At 45.1% G+C, this 13,364-nt stretch overlaps 7 protein-coding genes across 7 annotated transcripts; 4 read left to right on the forward strand and 3 right to left on the reverse strand.

The window, feature by feature from the left end:
• Positions 1–876: 876 nt before the first annotated feature.
• Positions 877–2,535, forward strand: VTP01DRAFT_7998 (uncharacterized protein; the record flags this gene model as incomplete). Its single annotated transcript, XM_069387070.1, has 2 exons — positions 877–1,345; positions 1,418–2,535. The coding sequence occupies 2 exons, from the start codon at positions 877–879 to the stop codon at positions 2,533–2,535; spliced, it is 1,587 nt and encodes a 528-aa protein (XP_069242463.1).
• A 201-nt stretch (positions 2,536–2,736) lies between these two features.
• On the reverse strand, positions 2,737–3,549 carry VTP01DRAFT_7999 (uncharacterized protein; the record flags this gene model as incomplete). The annotated part of the gene is made up of 1 exon (XM_069387071.1): positions 2,737–3,549. One exon carries the CDS (start codon positions 3,547–3,549, stop codon positions 2,737–2,739), a length of 813 nt encoding a protein of 270 aa, XP_069242464.1.
• Positions 3,550–4,524: 975 nt separating this feature from the next.
• On the reverse strand, positions 4,525–5,749 carry VTP01DRAFT_8000 (uncharacterized protein; the record flags this gene model as incomplete). The annotated part of the gene is made up of 3 exons (XM_069387075.1): positions 4,525–4,899; positions 5,166–5,495; positions 5,555–5,749. 3 exons carry the CDS (start codon positions 5,747–5,749, stop codon positions 4,525–4,527), a joined length of 900 nt encoding a protein of 299 aa, XP_069242465.1.
• A 471-nt stretch (positions 5,750–6,220) lies between these two features.
• VTP01DRAFT_8001 (uncharacterized protein) lies at positions 6,221–7,214 on the forward strand (the record flags this gene model as incomplete). Its single annotated transcript, XM_069387076.1, has 4 exons — positions 6,221–6,266; positions 6,326–6,510; positions 6,584–6,756; positions 6,830–7,214. 4 exons carry the CDS (start codon positions 6,221–6,223, stop codon positions 7,212–7,214), a joined length of 789 nt encoding a protein of 262 aa, XP_069242466.1.
• A 76-nt stretch (positions 7,215–7,290) lies between these two features.
• Positions 7,291–8,520, reverse strand: VTP01DRAFT_8002 (uncharacterized protein; the record flags this gene model as incomplete). The annotated part of the gene is made up of 5 exons (XM_069387077.1): positions 7,291–7,506; positions 7,575–7,798; positions 7,869–7,950; positions 8,011–8,079; positions 8,131–8,520. 5 exons carry the CDS (start codon positions 8,518–8,520, stop codon positions 7,291–7,293), a joined length of 981 nt encoding a protein of 326 aa, XP_069242467.1.
• Positions 8,521–8,641: 121 nt separating this feature from the next.
• Positions 8,642–10,570, forward strand: VTP01DRAFT_8003 (uncharacterized protein; the record flags this gene model as incomplete). The annotated part of the gene is made up of 5 exons (XM_069387078.1): positions 8,642–9,023; positions 9,085–9,099; positions 9,167–9,433; positions 9,499–9,753; positions 9,825–10,570. 5 exons carry the CDS (start codon positions 8,642–8,644, stop codon positions 10,568–10,570), a joined length of 1,665 nt encoding a protein of 554 aa, XP_069242468.1.
• Positions 10,571–10,845: 275 nt separating this feature from the next.
• VTP01DRAFT_8004 (uncharacterized protein) lies at positions 10,846–13,093 on the forward strand (the record flags this gene model as incomplete). The annotated part of the gene is made up of 9 exons (XM_069387079.1): positions 10,846–10,999; positions 11,098–11,304; positions 11,383–11,507; positions 11,576–11,687; positions 11,761–11,906; positions 11,971–12,110; positions 12,173–12,471; positions 12,562–12,840; positions 12,912–13,093. 9 exons carry the CDS (start codon positions 10,846–10,848, stop codon positions 13,091–13,093), a joined length of 1,644 nt encoding a protein of 547 aa, XP_069242469.1.
• Between the last annotated feature and the right edge of the window lie 271 nt (positions 13,094–13,364).

A 13,364-nucleotide genomic window follows, 5' to 3' on the forward strand; every position in this document is an offset into this window, starting at 1 on the left:
AAGAGGAGAAGGAAAGGAAAAAAAAAGAAAAGGTTCCCAGGGACAAAAAAAGACTCTTTTGCGTACAGTCCAAAAAAAAGTTATGACGAAAAAAAAACCACAAGGTTGGGTGCAACGTAAAGACAATGCCCAAAAAAAGATGACAAGGCCGTAAATCCACGACGATCAACGGGATGTTGCAACGAAGAGCAGTAAGAGGATGGAGCAGTGTATCAGTGGACAGCAGCAGAATGAAAGTGATGACGATGATGGAAGTGATCTCTGGTAGATGTAGTTGATGATTTTTTCCAGAATATGGTGGATAGCGGGTTTGCGTGTGCAACAAGGTTCAAGCAACACCAGCGACGAATTTTTTGAAACAGAGCTTCAATTTCTGTTCTGGGCCTCTGCCCATCCGCCCTTCTGAAACGGCGATCCCCATCATGTGCCTTGCACTCTTTTTTGTCTGAAACCTAAGTGTCAGTTTCTTCTACGAAGAGAACTTCAAACCCGCTAAAAGGGTTTGCTTAGCTGCGCTTGTGATTGCTCTCTTCTTCTTTCTCTTCCGTATTTCCCAACTTTCAACATCCTTTCCTTATATATCATATTTGGTGCATCGTCCACAAAGGTATTGTAAACCTTCTGTTTTGAGTCTGTGCGTGCGGGAAATGAACTTGGGGAGCAAATGAAGTGATCGGGCCGCGTAACAGTCAGTCCTGTTTGTCTCACTGTTCCCTCATAGTCGCACAAATGGAAAACAGTTCGGATTCATCGCTTGGTACTTATCATATGAAATATACTGAAAACATGCAGGTACTGATAAAATGTAAAAATTCGCATAAATCTATCGGTCTAGATTCCACGACGAACTGCCCCGCGATCGATCAGAAATCAATAATGACGTCTCCTTCCGCGGGAGGTTCTGCTTGGCCCGGTGCAGCAATGCCAGCAACCATTAGTGTACGTCCGACTGTTGGGGTGCAGGGTACTGTCATCAACGTGCATGTGCCTGTGCGACACGCCTCCCGCCTTGAAAACGTCAAAGTAATGGTTGGCGGCATTGTCCTCGATACCCACAGGCGATTCCAGCCGGATGGCTCGCTGCTCTTGTGGGCACACGCACCACCATTGCACCAAACAAACATGGCTGTTTTCTCATCATCTGCAGTCGCCGTCCCTGTTGCCTTGTGTCTGCTCGATAGCAATCCCGTGTCGCAGTTGCTCGTGGGTCATTTCACGTACCAAAACTTTGCCGACTTGAGCGGCGGCAGCAACGATCACTCGGCATTCAGACACAGCAGCAGCAGCAGCAGTGGTGGTGGTCGATCTAGGTACAACAACATATTGCCTAGTCTGGAATCATCAGGTATTTTTAGTAGCTCAATCCGTGCTGTAAAACCAAACCCTGTCAATCGCTGAGCTGTTGTACTATCTGTAGCCAATCAAGACTGTGCAATGGCCGGCTTCCTTGCAAACCCTAGAGAAAATGCCAGCAGCCCAACAGCAACGGACGAGAGCTTGTCGACACCACCGCCAGCAGCATTGATGCAGCAACGAAATTTATTTCCGCTCACCACAGCAACCACGTCTGGCTCAAAGGCGCCGCTGAACGCAAGCCCTCTCTCCTCGTCTATCACAAATAACACTCGTGATATCCCCGCCAGCAGCAGCAGTGATACATTGAAGTTGGCTCCAGCCAATGAAGGTCAGGCTACACGGCAGCACCAGCGTCGAAAGAAAAGCAATCTTCGACTAGGCAGTCTATCGTTGACCAGATACGTACCTTACCCTTCCTTGTCGCGGGCTATCGATTTCGAAATGCTGGGAGACTTTGAATCCATTGGACAGAATTGGAGCCAGCAAGAAATAGAGCGAGGGCGTCGACTTGTACGCTTCACGCAAATCAGCCCGAACTTGTTCTGCAGAATTCAATGCAGCTTTGAAATCCTGTCGCCCACAGCAAACTTCCAAGATAATAATAACAACAATAACAACGAAGGAGCAGGAGTCGTGATCTCGTTTATCCACTGGGCTCAACGGGACGAAATCTATGTGACTTCTGTGGATATCATCTATCTGCTCCAATACTTGCTGCAAATGGATTTTTCAATTGAACAAAAGAACCGTATCCGTCGCAACTTGGAAGGATTCCATCCGTTGACTGCAAGCAAATGTAAACCCGAAAGTGCAGAGTTCTTCAAGGTCATCATGAGCTTTGGCTATCCAAGACCACGGCATATTGAGAAAGATATCAAGATTTTTGAGTGGCACTGTCTCCCATTTGCACTCAAAAAGATTGTTGTAAAGTACTCGTCGCTTATACATCGAAATCAGGCCCTGTTTCGGTCGTTGCCCGCACCTTCCCCGCACCATGCAGCACCCGCGACATCGCGCGGCGGCGACAATATTAACTTTTTGCAGCAACAGAATCAACTGCCATCCCACTCATTGATGGTTCCTCCCTCACCTTTGCAACCACCCTCAACTGCTATTCCCACTGTATCCCGCGAAACCCTCGATTGTATCCAACGTTTCAATAATCCCAATACTTTGTAGTCTCGATATCCTTGCTAGTTTGTATACTCAGATCCTCCTTTTACGTACATACCACTGTTATTAGCGTACTATCTTGCACATACCTATGTAATTATCCATCAACTGGCTAAGATATCCTTTGCAGCAAAACATAAAATATTTGCATATTTAAAACTGTCATGTTTCTTAGAAAGAGTAGCTATTATTACAAGTATTTATGTTTTACTGGACTGCCTTCCACCATCTATTTCTTACGCCAACTTGGTACCAGACCAGCATGGCAATGATAACAGCAACCAGAATCAAAGACATAAAGCTTAGATACCGGTTCCATGAACGGAACAGTTCTCGCTCACGTCTCCAGGATTCCGGTTCAGATACCAGCATCTGCTGCTGTTCCTGAATCTGATTCTTCTTGCGGAGTACTGCCCACAGCTGCGGCGAGGCTCGGCCGTTAGCGATCATAGATGGATGCACGGTAGATGGGGGTTTAGGCGGCGCTGATAGTGCAGGATGTTGCTGCCGTTTGCAAAACCGAATGTATTTGCATAAATTCGTCGTTGCATTGTTTTCATCAATGCAAAATGCACCGATCCACCAGCACGGGAAGAACAGAAAGCCAAACAGGAACAAGAGCGACTGGGTATGGAACACTGGAGGAGAAGGAAGTGGTGATGCGATGCCCGGTGATGCATCGAAAACGCTTTTTCGAGAATGAGGATACTGCGAGACCAATCCTGTAACGGTAAATATAGATGAAGTTGTTGAACGTGTGACGGAAGAGATGGTCGGCAATGCACGGCGGAAAAGTGACAATGTGCTGCTTGTGGTGCTCGTCGTTGGGGGCCAAGATGTTGGATGAGACCCTTCTTCTTCTACTAGTATGTCTATAGCTTGTTTCTTTTGTTGATGCGCCGTTTCCGGGTACGTGCGCCGACGCCACGATAGCTGTCGTATCAATATACGGCTGCTGAATGCTGACCATCGTCGCTTGATCTGCTGCGATTGTTGTTGTTGCTGCTCTCCACGGTCCATATGCAATATGCAAAGCAAGAAAGAAGTGCGAAGGAAGGAAAAAGAATGAAAATGACTATATATCTTCTTTCTACTGCTATTTTTCCCTTGCAATCGTTTTCATTTCGGTTCAAATACCTTTTTCCTTTCTCATCGCATTCCAACAATAAACTCAACGTTCCTCTTCATTCTTTGTGCTTTTTGCCTTTTTCCGCCGTACATCAATGAACTCGTCTCACAGCAAACATGACGGCAGCGCTGAAAGATAGTAAGATTCAATTTGCAGATTGTCCCATATTGATGATTCAGTCTTGCCGCACACAGGTTGTGGATACGTTTTTGACAATGAGATATCATTTACCTATTTAGCCTACAATGAGGAATCGACATTCTTTTTGATTTAAGGAGTCAAGGGGTTCGCATGCCGCATTTGGATAACTTAAGCCTTCTTTACAGCATTGAAAAATGTCACAGATAAGCAAGTCTAATAAGTTGCTTTGAAAGGCTCGAAAGGAGATTATGGCCCTGTTATATGTAAACTCTCACTGTTGGTATACATCGAATATGTTCATGCTTTATATTTCCCAAATTTCGGGTCGTGACACCGACATACACAAACAAATGTCGTTCTTGAAAAGATTTCCATATACTGAAAAACTACACGCTTTTTCAAAATCAAAGTCGCACCTCGCCAGTTCTGAAATCGCAGGTTATCAAAAATAGAAGTCCTGTTTGCCCAAAAATCTTTGCGCGCGTGATGACAAATCAAATGTCGCATGCCCAGAAAAAGTTGTCGCACAGAAGCGACAATGATTTGCCTGGAGAGCAGAGTATCACCTTTTTTTTTACATTCATGTACAGGTCTTTTCCTAATGATTGGTGCCTATTTTTTTCAAGTTGAAATTAAACCTTGCGCCAACTTGAAGAAAATAAAGCGCCAATCATTAGGAAAAAACCTGTATATACTTGTGTTGAAGTGAATACTGAAAAAGAACATCATAGTTGCTCCCCGTTACGACAGTTATCTAAGCATCTATAAGAATGAGAAACAAAACCTTCGAAATCACTCAACCTTAAGCTATTGGATGTCTCACTGATGCGTGTCAACAAAGTCTCGCTTTCCAAGAACCTATTGCGCTTAACTTTGCTCTCAACAACTGACCAAAACTGCTCAATAGGATAAAGTTCAGGCGAGTATGACGGAAGATAGGCACATAGATATTCTCGAGACTCGATATATTTAAAGATATCTTCTGCCTTATGAATAGGAGCATTATCCATGACTAAATAATGGCCCTTCATCTGCTCATATTTGTCCATCTCATCCATTGTAGCCTTAAGGAAGCTAAGATAATGACCAGTTACAGTCCCCTTACTTATAGTTTCAGAATGACCTGCACGCTTTCTTTTCTTGGACGGTGCCTGTGGAAGTCTCAGGCTGCATTTAATTATGCCAGACGCAGAGATTGCATCCAAAATAGTAGTCGTTTTGCTCTTGTTTTTGGCACGTAACGACTGCAGGGGATCCTTTTTTCGACCATGCCATGCTGCGCTTCATGTTGATATGAAAGGCAGACTCATCAAGAAAGACACAGTTTTTTTCTGAAGTCAATGTCGGTCATGTCCCATTCGCGCACCCGGTCAAGGCGCTCTTGGGTCTTAGCCTCACTATTTCTGTCTACAGGCTGAAACCGAGCTTTTTTCAATGTTAAGTTGCATTCATTCTTCACAAACCGATAAAGTGTGGTTTTGGATACTTTGAGTCCCTCAAATATCTGAAGTAGTCGCTCCATCAACTGTTCTAGGACAATGGACGGATTTTCATCAACGCATTCTAAAATAAGTTTTGTATGCTCTTCATTAAGGATGCGCGGACGACCACTGTTTTTACGCTTTCTAAAAATGCTGTCAGGGTCCTTTTCATACTGTAACGCCCATCTTTGTGCTGAACGAACATGTATTCCTGACTGCATTGCAGCAACTGACGCACTCAAAACCTTCTCAAACATCAGTTGAAAAATCTAACCTTATCTTGGTCAGTGTATGTGGTATAAGAACGCTTAGGGATCGCTTCTTTCATGCGGATATCGGTGTCGGTTGGCTCATCGACATGCGTAGCAACAAACTCATGGTTACGCTCGCTTGCCAAAGTGCGCAAATAGTCAGTATGAGAACTAACGGTCTGAAGAGCGTACGCTTCCTCATCAGCGACATAATCCATGGGCTCAGGGCAGCCATGCTCATCAACGACGTGGCTTTGTCCATCTTCATAAAAAAAAACTGATTGCTCATTTTCGAAAAAAAAATTATGTATGGAAAAGAAAAAAACATAGAGCCCAGGGATGGATTTGCCAAGCCGAAGTACGACAACTTTTTCTGTGAACACGACATTTGATTTGTCATCACGCGCGCAAAGATTTTTGAGCAAACAGGACTTCTATTTTTGATAACCTGCGATTTCAGAACTGGCGAGGTGCGACTTTGATTTTGAAAACGAGTGTATGGGGTCGAAAGTTGCTGGAGAAACTCTAAGCAACAACCTTACAGGAAACCGGCGAAAAAGCGGAAAATTTGTTTAAACTTTTCGGATCTCCGGGTCCGCATCCTCTTCATTTTAAAGCAAAAACTCGATATGGTGGGAAAAGTTCACATCCACTTTTCTTTTCCCCATACAACTATCTAAGTTTTGCCCATGACTGCATCGAGCCCTTTCTCGCTCGCAGGAAAGACTTGCGTTGGTAAAGCGATGACTCGGACCAGCTACGTATGTTGAATGTTAACGTTGCCTGGATGATAGTTACTGGAGGCGTGAGAGGTATAGGCCACGGTATCGTCCACGCCTTTGCAGAAGCAAACGCGTCAAAGATAGCCATGATTGATCTTCGGGACGAGTTGGGCCAGCAGGCAGAGAAGGAGCTAGGCCAGGATTTCCCTAACTGTACCTTCAAATACTATCGACTCGATATCAGCAACTACGAACAGGTAAAGTAGGCGGACGCTTCGGGTTCGCGTAACTGCCAGCAGCTTACATAATACTGTCAATTAAAAAAAAAAGGTGCAACAAGTCTACGGCCAGATTGAACAAGACCTGGGCCCTATCCATGTCCAAGTCAGCAACGCCGGCATTGCAGAGTACAAGCCAGCACTCGAGCACACTCCTGAAAGTTGGCGCAGTATATTCAACGTTAACGTCGACGGCACATTCTATACCACGCAGGCGGCTGCAAGGTATCTGTCTATGGAATGTAATGTTGTATACAGACAGACATTGCTAACAAGTGGAAAATCAAAAAACGCATAGATGCATGGTCAAGCACAAGATTGCAGGCTCTATTATTCTCACAGCCTCCATCTCAGCGCATGTTATTAACCGTCCAGACATCCAGCCTGGCATGTCCCACTATTGCACTTCAAAGGCCGCAGTGCTCCAGATGGCAAAGGCCCTTGCAGTAGAGTGGGCACAGTACAACATCCGTGTCAACAGCTTATCGCCAGGAAACATTGTCACACCTATCTCGCCAAAGGACAAGCATGTAGTTGATCAACTCAACAATCTCTGCGCTCTGCGACGTATGGGTACCGCCGATGAAATTGGCCGCCCTGCAGTTTACCTCGCTTCAGATGCAAGCTCCTTCCAAACTGGCACAGACGTCCTCGTCGGTAAGTTCTTTTCTCTCGTCGTATAGAGAATTAGAATCATATTTTCTCATCACCATCGTATAGACGGCGGCCTGGTTGCAATGTAAAAAAAAGTGTATATGTTTAAAGAAATGAACTACTTCCGGATCCAAATCGACTGTCAAGCTCTCTTGATTTTTCCAATAATTCTTTTCGTTGCTTTCTGTCCATCTTTCTTGGTGCCAGGAGATCCTTTTCTCGATCAAATGGTCGACTTGCCACATCTTCGACGCTTTCTCCTTTCGTCTTGCGTCGCTTTTCTCTGTGTATTTCCATGAGCGATTTCGGACGTTCTACTGCCTGTTGTATTACCACTTTGTTAGTAGTCTCTTCTCAACTTGTAACAAAAAAGGCGACCAACTACTCACATTGTGATATTCCACTGCACGCTTTACTTCCATCTCCTTGGGATCTACCTGTGGACTGATATTTGCTGAGGGTCGGATAAGTCCAGCATCCTCTTCACGTTTCCGTTTCTCAGCCTCTTTGAGTTTCCTTTCTCTCTCTGCGGGCGTGTCTGTCCATACACTGCGATCTTGCTCTGCTTCTGTCATCTGTGTGCCGATAAATCCTCGAGAGCGGGACGAATCAGCTGTGAACATCTTCTAGTCAGAACCGAGCTAAAAAGAAAAATTTGCCCATTTCATATTTTTTCTTCATACCGTTGCGCAAGTAATCGATTTCTGGAGGTTTGATCATCCATTCAGGTCGTTCGACTTTTTTAGTCTTGGATTCATCTTTGGCCTTTTGATTTGAGTTCTGTTAGTCAGTTTACAAGGATTTATAACAGTCATTTGCACTTACTGCATCCATAGCTTCTCTGCTCTGTCGTGCTCGTTCTTCGATTTCAGCAATCCTAGATTCCAGTGCGTCCTATAGATAACTTAGAAAGTGGATTGTTTTTTATCCAGTTGACTGTCTCACCTTCTCTGGATTGTAGTTACTTGGCAGGACGGGTCCAATCACTTCTTCCTCTTCCCGTGGCTGTGGTATCGCTGAAGGCATTGTCGGACCAACAGGTGCTCGTCTCCTCCGTCGACCGGGTTGGTCTTCAGCCTGCGAAGCAGTAGAAGCAGAAGCGCGTTGTTCTTCCTTCTGCTGTCGACGAGCCTCTAGCAGATCAGGTGGCAAAGCGGGTGCATATGCATCAGGATCATCGTCGTTGTCGTTGGTAGCATCGGGTTGATCTGCGGCCGGAATTTCTTCTGTGGGCTTTTGCTCTTCTTCTTCTTCTTCTTCTCCTCCTTGCTCCTCCTCGTTCCTCGTAGCACGTTTCTTTTCCAGAAGCTCCTGAGGGATTGCCGGGCCGATCATGAGAAAGTAAGGAATAACAGCCCAGCGACCGCTTTTTATGTCTGCATATTTGAACCCCCTCCCCCGACCCGCCCTTCTTTTTCTGAGCTCACATTCTTTCAACAACTCATAATATATTTTCATGCGACGAGTTCCCGACTATGTCTACATTGCTGCCGGTGTAGCCACAGGCGCATGTGCGATCGCTGCCGGAAACTATGTATATCGACGCTGGCAAGCTCGGCACAACCCAGTAACGTCTGCAATAGCCACGGAAAGTAGCCGATCAAATCGTCTCAGACGTTCCCGTCATGTACGACGACGACGGCATCGGCCTAGATCATCAGACAATGATCCGCTCGCACCGTTAGACGAAGGAGTGTCACCACTGCAAATTATACTATCTGATTCTGAAGACGAAGCAGACATGGGAACCGGGGCATTGTTCAAAGAATGGAGCCAGGACGACAATAAAAACCTGCTTAATTTGATTCACGCCATATCCGAAAATCAGGCGCGCAAAGGTGAGAGAACTAGAGTTAATAAATGTATAGGGTTTGGTTTCTGACAATACAATCTTGCTAGAAGGCTTCATACACCGTAACTATCATTTTTTTCTCTATTTGAATCACGGTAAATTGGATGCTAAGAAGAATGTATACTATAGGCGGCATTACATGCAACAAATGCGGTGTATCACCTATTCGAGGCATCCGATACAAGTGTGCCAACTGCGTCGATTTCGATCTGTGTGAAATGTGCGAAAGTAACAACAACCATGCGACGACTCATGTCTTTCTCAAGATACGGATACCCATCCCTCCCCTCGCAAACCCGCGCAGTGCATTGTTACCAGCATTTTATCCCGGCAAAAATCACGGGAGATGGATTCTCACCGGGGAAGTGATCAAGAAACTGCAAGAAAAGTCCCATTGTAGGTTCTGTTGCTACAAATATGGTTTTGCTAACTACTAGGCACTAATATTTGTTGTGTGATAGTCGATCAGATTGAATTAGAGGCCTTGTACGAGCAATTCAAGTCTCTGTCAACGCTGGACAAGACAGAAACAATGTACGGCATAGACAAGGAAACATTCGAACAATGCTTAGGACCTCTCGGATTGGAAAAGAATTTGATTACCGAACGGATATTCCAGTTCTTTGATCAGGATCGAGATGGCCTGATTGTGTTTTCAGAGCTTGTCAGTGGCCTAAGCGTCCTCTGCAAAGGAAATATGGATGAAAAAGTCGAATGTGAGTCTTTTATTTCAATTATTGAAAGAAAGAAAGAGAGAGAGGGAGCAGTCAAGTAAAACCATATTTAGATGCATTCAAGGGATACGATTTGGATGAAGATGGATATATTTCGCGGGATGAACTTTACCAAATGTTCAAGTCATATTTTTACTTATCAATGGAACTTGTTCGCGATGTCGTCAGCGCCATGGAGGATGAAATGATGGATAACTTTGAGTTTTCAGCTTCACAACCTGTCAGCGCAGCATTCAATGTCGCTATCCCGTCCACGACCTCGTCGAACCGAAACAGTGGTAGCAGTACCAGTACTACGAGCGACGAAGAAGAGGAGGGGGAGGAGGAAGAAGAAGAGGAAGTGCAAGCAGTGGACGAAGAACAACAGGATCCTGATAAAGAACAAGCAGATGGAAGCGAAGCGGGTCCGTCTGGTGCTCGACAGACGAAGCGAAAGAAGAAACAAAGGTATCCACAGAAGGAGGCCTACTTCCAGCAACAGTATGCCAAGGAACAAGACCGGCAACAAGAACATCAAGAGCATCCCCTTAGTCCTTTCCCACTCGACTATTCTACCAGCAAAAACAAACAAAAGAGCAATGCACCCTTGCAACCGAACGGTGACAAGAAAACATGGGAGGAAAAATTTCCTATCATGGAAACCATGTCGCAGGACGCTATCAACGAAATGGTTGACAAGACATTCAAAAATATCAACTGTAAACGTGAAGGGTACATTAGCTTAGAAGAGTTTAAGCAGTGTGTAATGACAGACTCGAGTATCGTGAGCTGGTTCGAGGCCCTCGGTACTGTGTTCTAAACCGTTACATCTTTTCTTTTTTTGCTTGTTCTTGGCAGGGTGAAGGAGAAGGAACGTAAATTTGAGGAGAGAGGGATACCTCATACATTGAGAGCTTGACATTCAAACAGATAAGTTGCTAAAAGAGGATCTTACGAAAATGGCAAATGACCAAGTTGCTTGCTTTGATGAGCGGAGCCCGGCAAAACCATAATAGGCGTTGCTGAGAGTAAAGTCCAGGCCCGCGCTCACAAAAAGTTCAACTTCCCTTCAAGTGACATTTCATCACGAAAGAAATGGTCGTGGACAAGAACGAAGCCAATGCCAAAAGCGACGTTAGTCCAGCTATCAGAAGACTTCAGAACAAGCGCGATGTGCCCAAAATCGACTTTACAATTTTCAAGACAGAAGATGGATCGGTCGTGAGCACGCAAGAACGAGTCATTAAAGGTACACTAGAATTTCGTTGCTGTGGTTCATCGGCGAAAGCAAAGAAAGAAAGAAAGAAAAAAAGTGATATTAAAAGAATGGCGTAACCTTTCTTATAGAGGTTCCTGCGCCTGCCGTAGCGATTCCTACCGACGACGAGTTCTGGAGCAAAGAGCGACCTGGGTTGCCCGACATTGCATTCCTTAAAGATCACTTTTACCGAGAAGGCCGTCTCTCTGAAGAACAAGCATTGTACATTATCGAAAAGGGTACCGAGATCCTGAAAACCGAGCCCAATTTGCTAGAAGTAGGCGCACCAATCACAGGTATAGACACTTTTGCGTGAAACGCTTTATGCCCACCCTGCTGCCCCCATCGTCGCTTACACGTGTGGCTCAACGTAGTTTGCGGTGATATCCATGGCCAATATTACGATTTGATGAAACTGTTTGAAGTCGGGGGTGATCCAGCCAATACGACCTATCTGTTTCTCGGCGATTACGTAGATCGAGGCTATTTCTCCATCGAGGTATCTATCCAGACGATGTATACATATGCATGAACCGTTGAGACGACCCTTACATGGAAATTATATAGTGTGTATTATATCTCTGGGCCCTCAAAATGTGGTACCCAGACACCTTCTTTTTACTGCGAGGCAACCACGAGTGCAGGCACTTGACAGACTATTTCACTTTCAAGATCGAATGTGAGTTTGTGGATTCCATCTCCAGCGACACAATGAACAATACAATACATGCTAAATATTATTTTTTTATCAGGTCGACATAAATACACAGAGCAAGTCTATGATGCATGCATGGAGTCGTTCTGTGCGCTACCATTGGCAGCGATTATGAACCGACAGTTTTTGTGTATCCATGGCGGCTTGTCTCCGGAACTGCAAACCTTGGACGACCTCCGAAGTGTAAGGCACCTACCCGATAAAGCATAGCACGGCAACAGCATTGTTGACAGACCCCGTTCGTTAGATTGATCGTTTCCGCGAGCCTCCGACACATGGTTTGATGTGCGACCTGTTGTGGGCGGATCCTTTGGAAGATTTTGGTCAGGAAAAGACGAACGAATTATTTATTCACAACAACGTCAGAGGCTGCTCGTACTTTTTCAGGTAATGGCACTGGCTGGCATAGCCGGAATCGGATTTATTTATTGTTTTTGTGCAAAAAATAGCTACCATGCAGCATGTGCATTTTTGGAACGCAACAACCTGCTATCGATTATCAGAGCACACGAGGCACAGGACGCCGGTTATCGAATGTATCGCAAGAGCAAGGCTACATCTTTCCCCTCGGTTATGACCATTTTCTCTGCACCCAATTACTTGGATCTGTATAACAACAAAGCTGCCGTGCTCAAATACGAGAATAATGTCATGAATATTCGTCAGTTTAACAGCACGCCGCATCCTTATTGGCTTCCTAACTTTATGGATGTCTTCACATGGAGTTTGCCATTCGTTGGTGAAAAGAGTAAGTGTCAACATTGATTTTTACGATGACATGTTTGTTGTCGCGTGGAATTACGCCGTCGCCGCTGACTGATTACATGCTTCTGACCAGTTACTGATATGTTGATCGCCATTCTAAATATTTGCAGCAAGGATGAATTGGCGGATGAGGAGCATCGCCTCTCCTTGGATGAGCCGACTGTGTCCTCCGAAGAAGCCGAGCAGCGGAGAACGGTCATCCGTAACAAGATTCTTGCCGTTGGTAAAATGTCGCGTGTGTTCTCTGTCCTGCGTGAGAACTCGGAACGTGTATCAGAACTCAAGACCCTGTCGCCAACCGGCAAGCTTCCATTTGGTACATTAGCATTGGGTGTCGAGGGTCTGAAATCAGGTATGTAGCTGGTATCAATGTTAAAAAGAGGAAAAATGGAATTACATGTGAGTAACCCCCACCTGATCTAGCGATCACAACGTTCGAGGACGCTAAACGATCTGACCGAGAAAACGAACGATTGCCGCCTACGCGTGAGATGAAGGAAGCTAAACTCAAGGAAGAAACGGATAGCAAGATCAGAGACGCTGTCCAGGAAGAGGACAAGAATCTCAACGAAGTCGCAGATGCAATAATGAGCGATGCTGATTAATAATAATAAGGAGAAGAAGAACAAAAGAAGACCAAGAAGAAAAAACAGATGGATATCCCCTTTAGCCTAGCACACCCCCCCCCCAAGGTTTCTTTCTGCTTTTAGCACTCGGCCGTAAACAACATGACAAATTTGGCCATATACCGTACTTACACTTCGTACCAGCTGATGTTTACTGGAAAATGCCTTGAAGAGATATTGTTCCCATCAGACCTATCCCTTCTTTTTTCACTCTCTCTCGTTTTCATCCTATAATGCGCACAGACTTGCA

This window comes from Rhizomucor pusillus (assembly GCF_041956525.1).
Source record: "Rhizomucor pusillus strain CBS 183.67 unplaced genomic scaffold VTP01scaffold_4, whole genome shotgun sequence".
Classification (NCBI taxonomy): domain Eukaryota; kingdom Fungi; phylum Mucoromycota; class Mucoromycetes; order Mucorales; family Lichtheimiaceae; genus Rhizomucor; species Rhizomucor pusillus.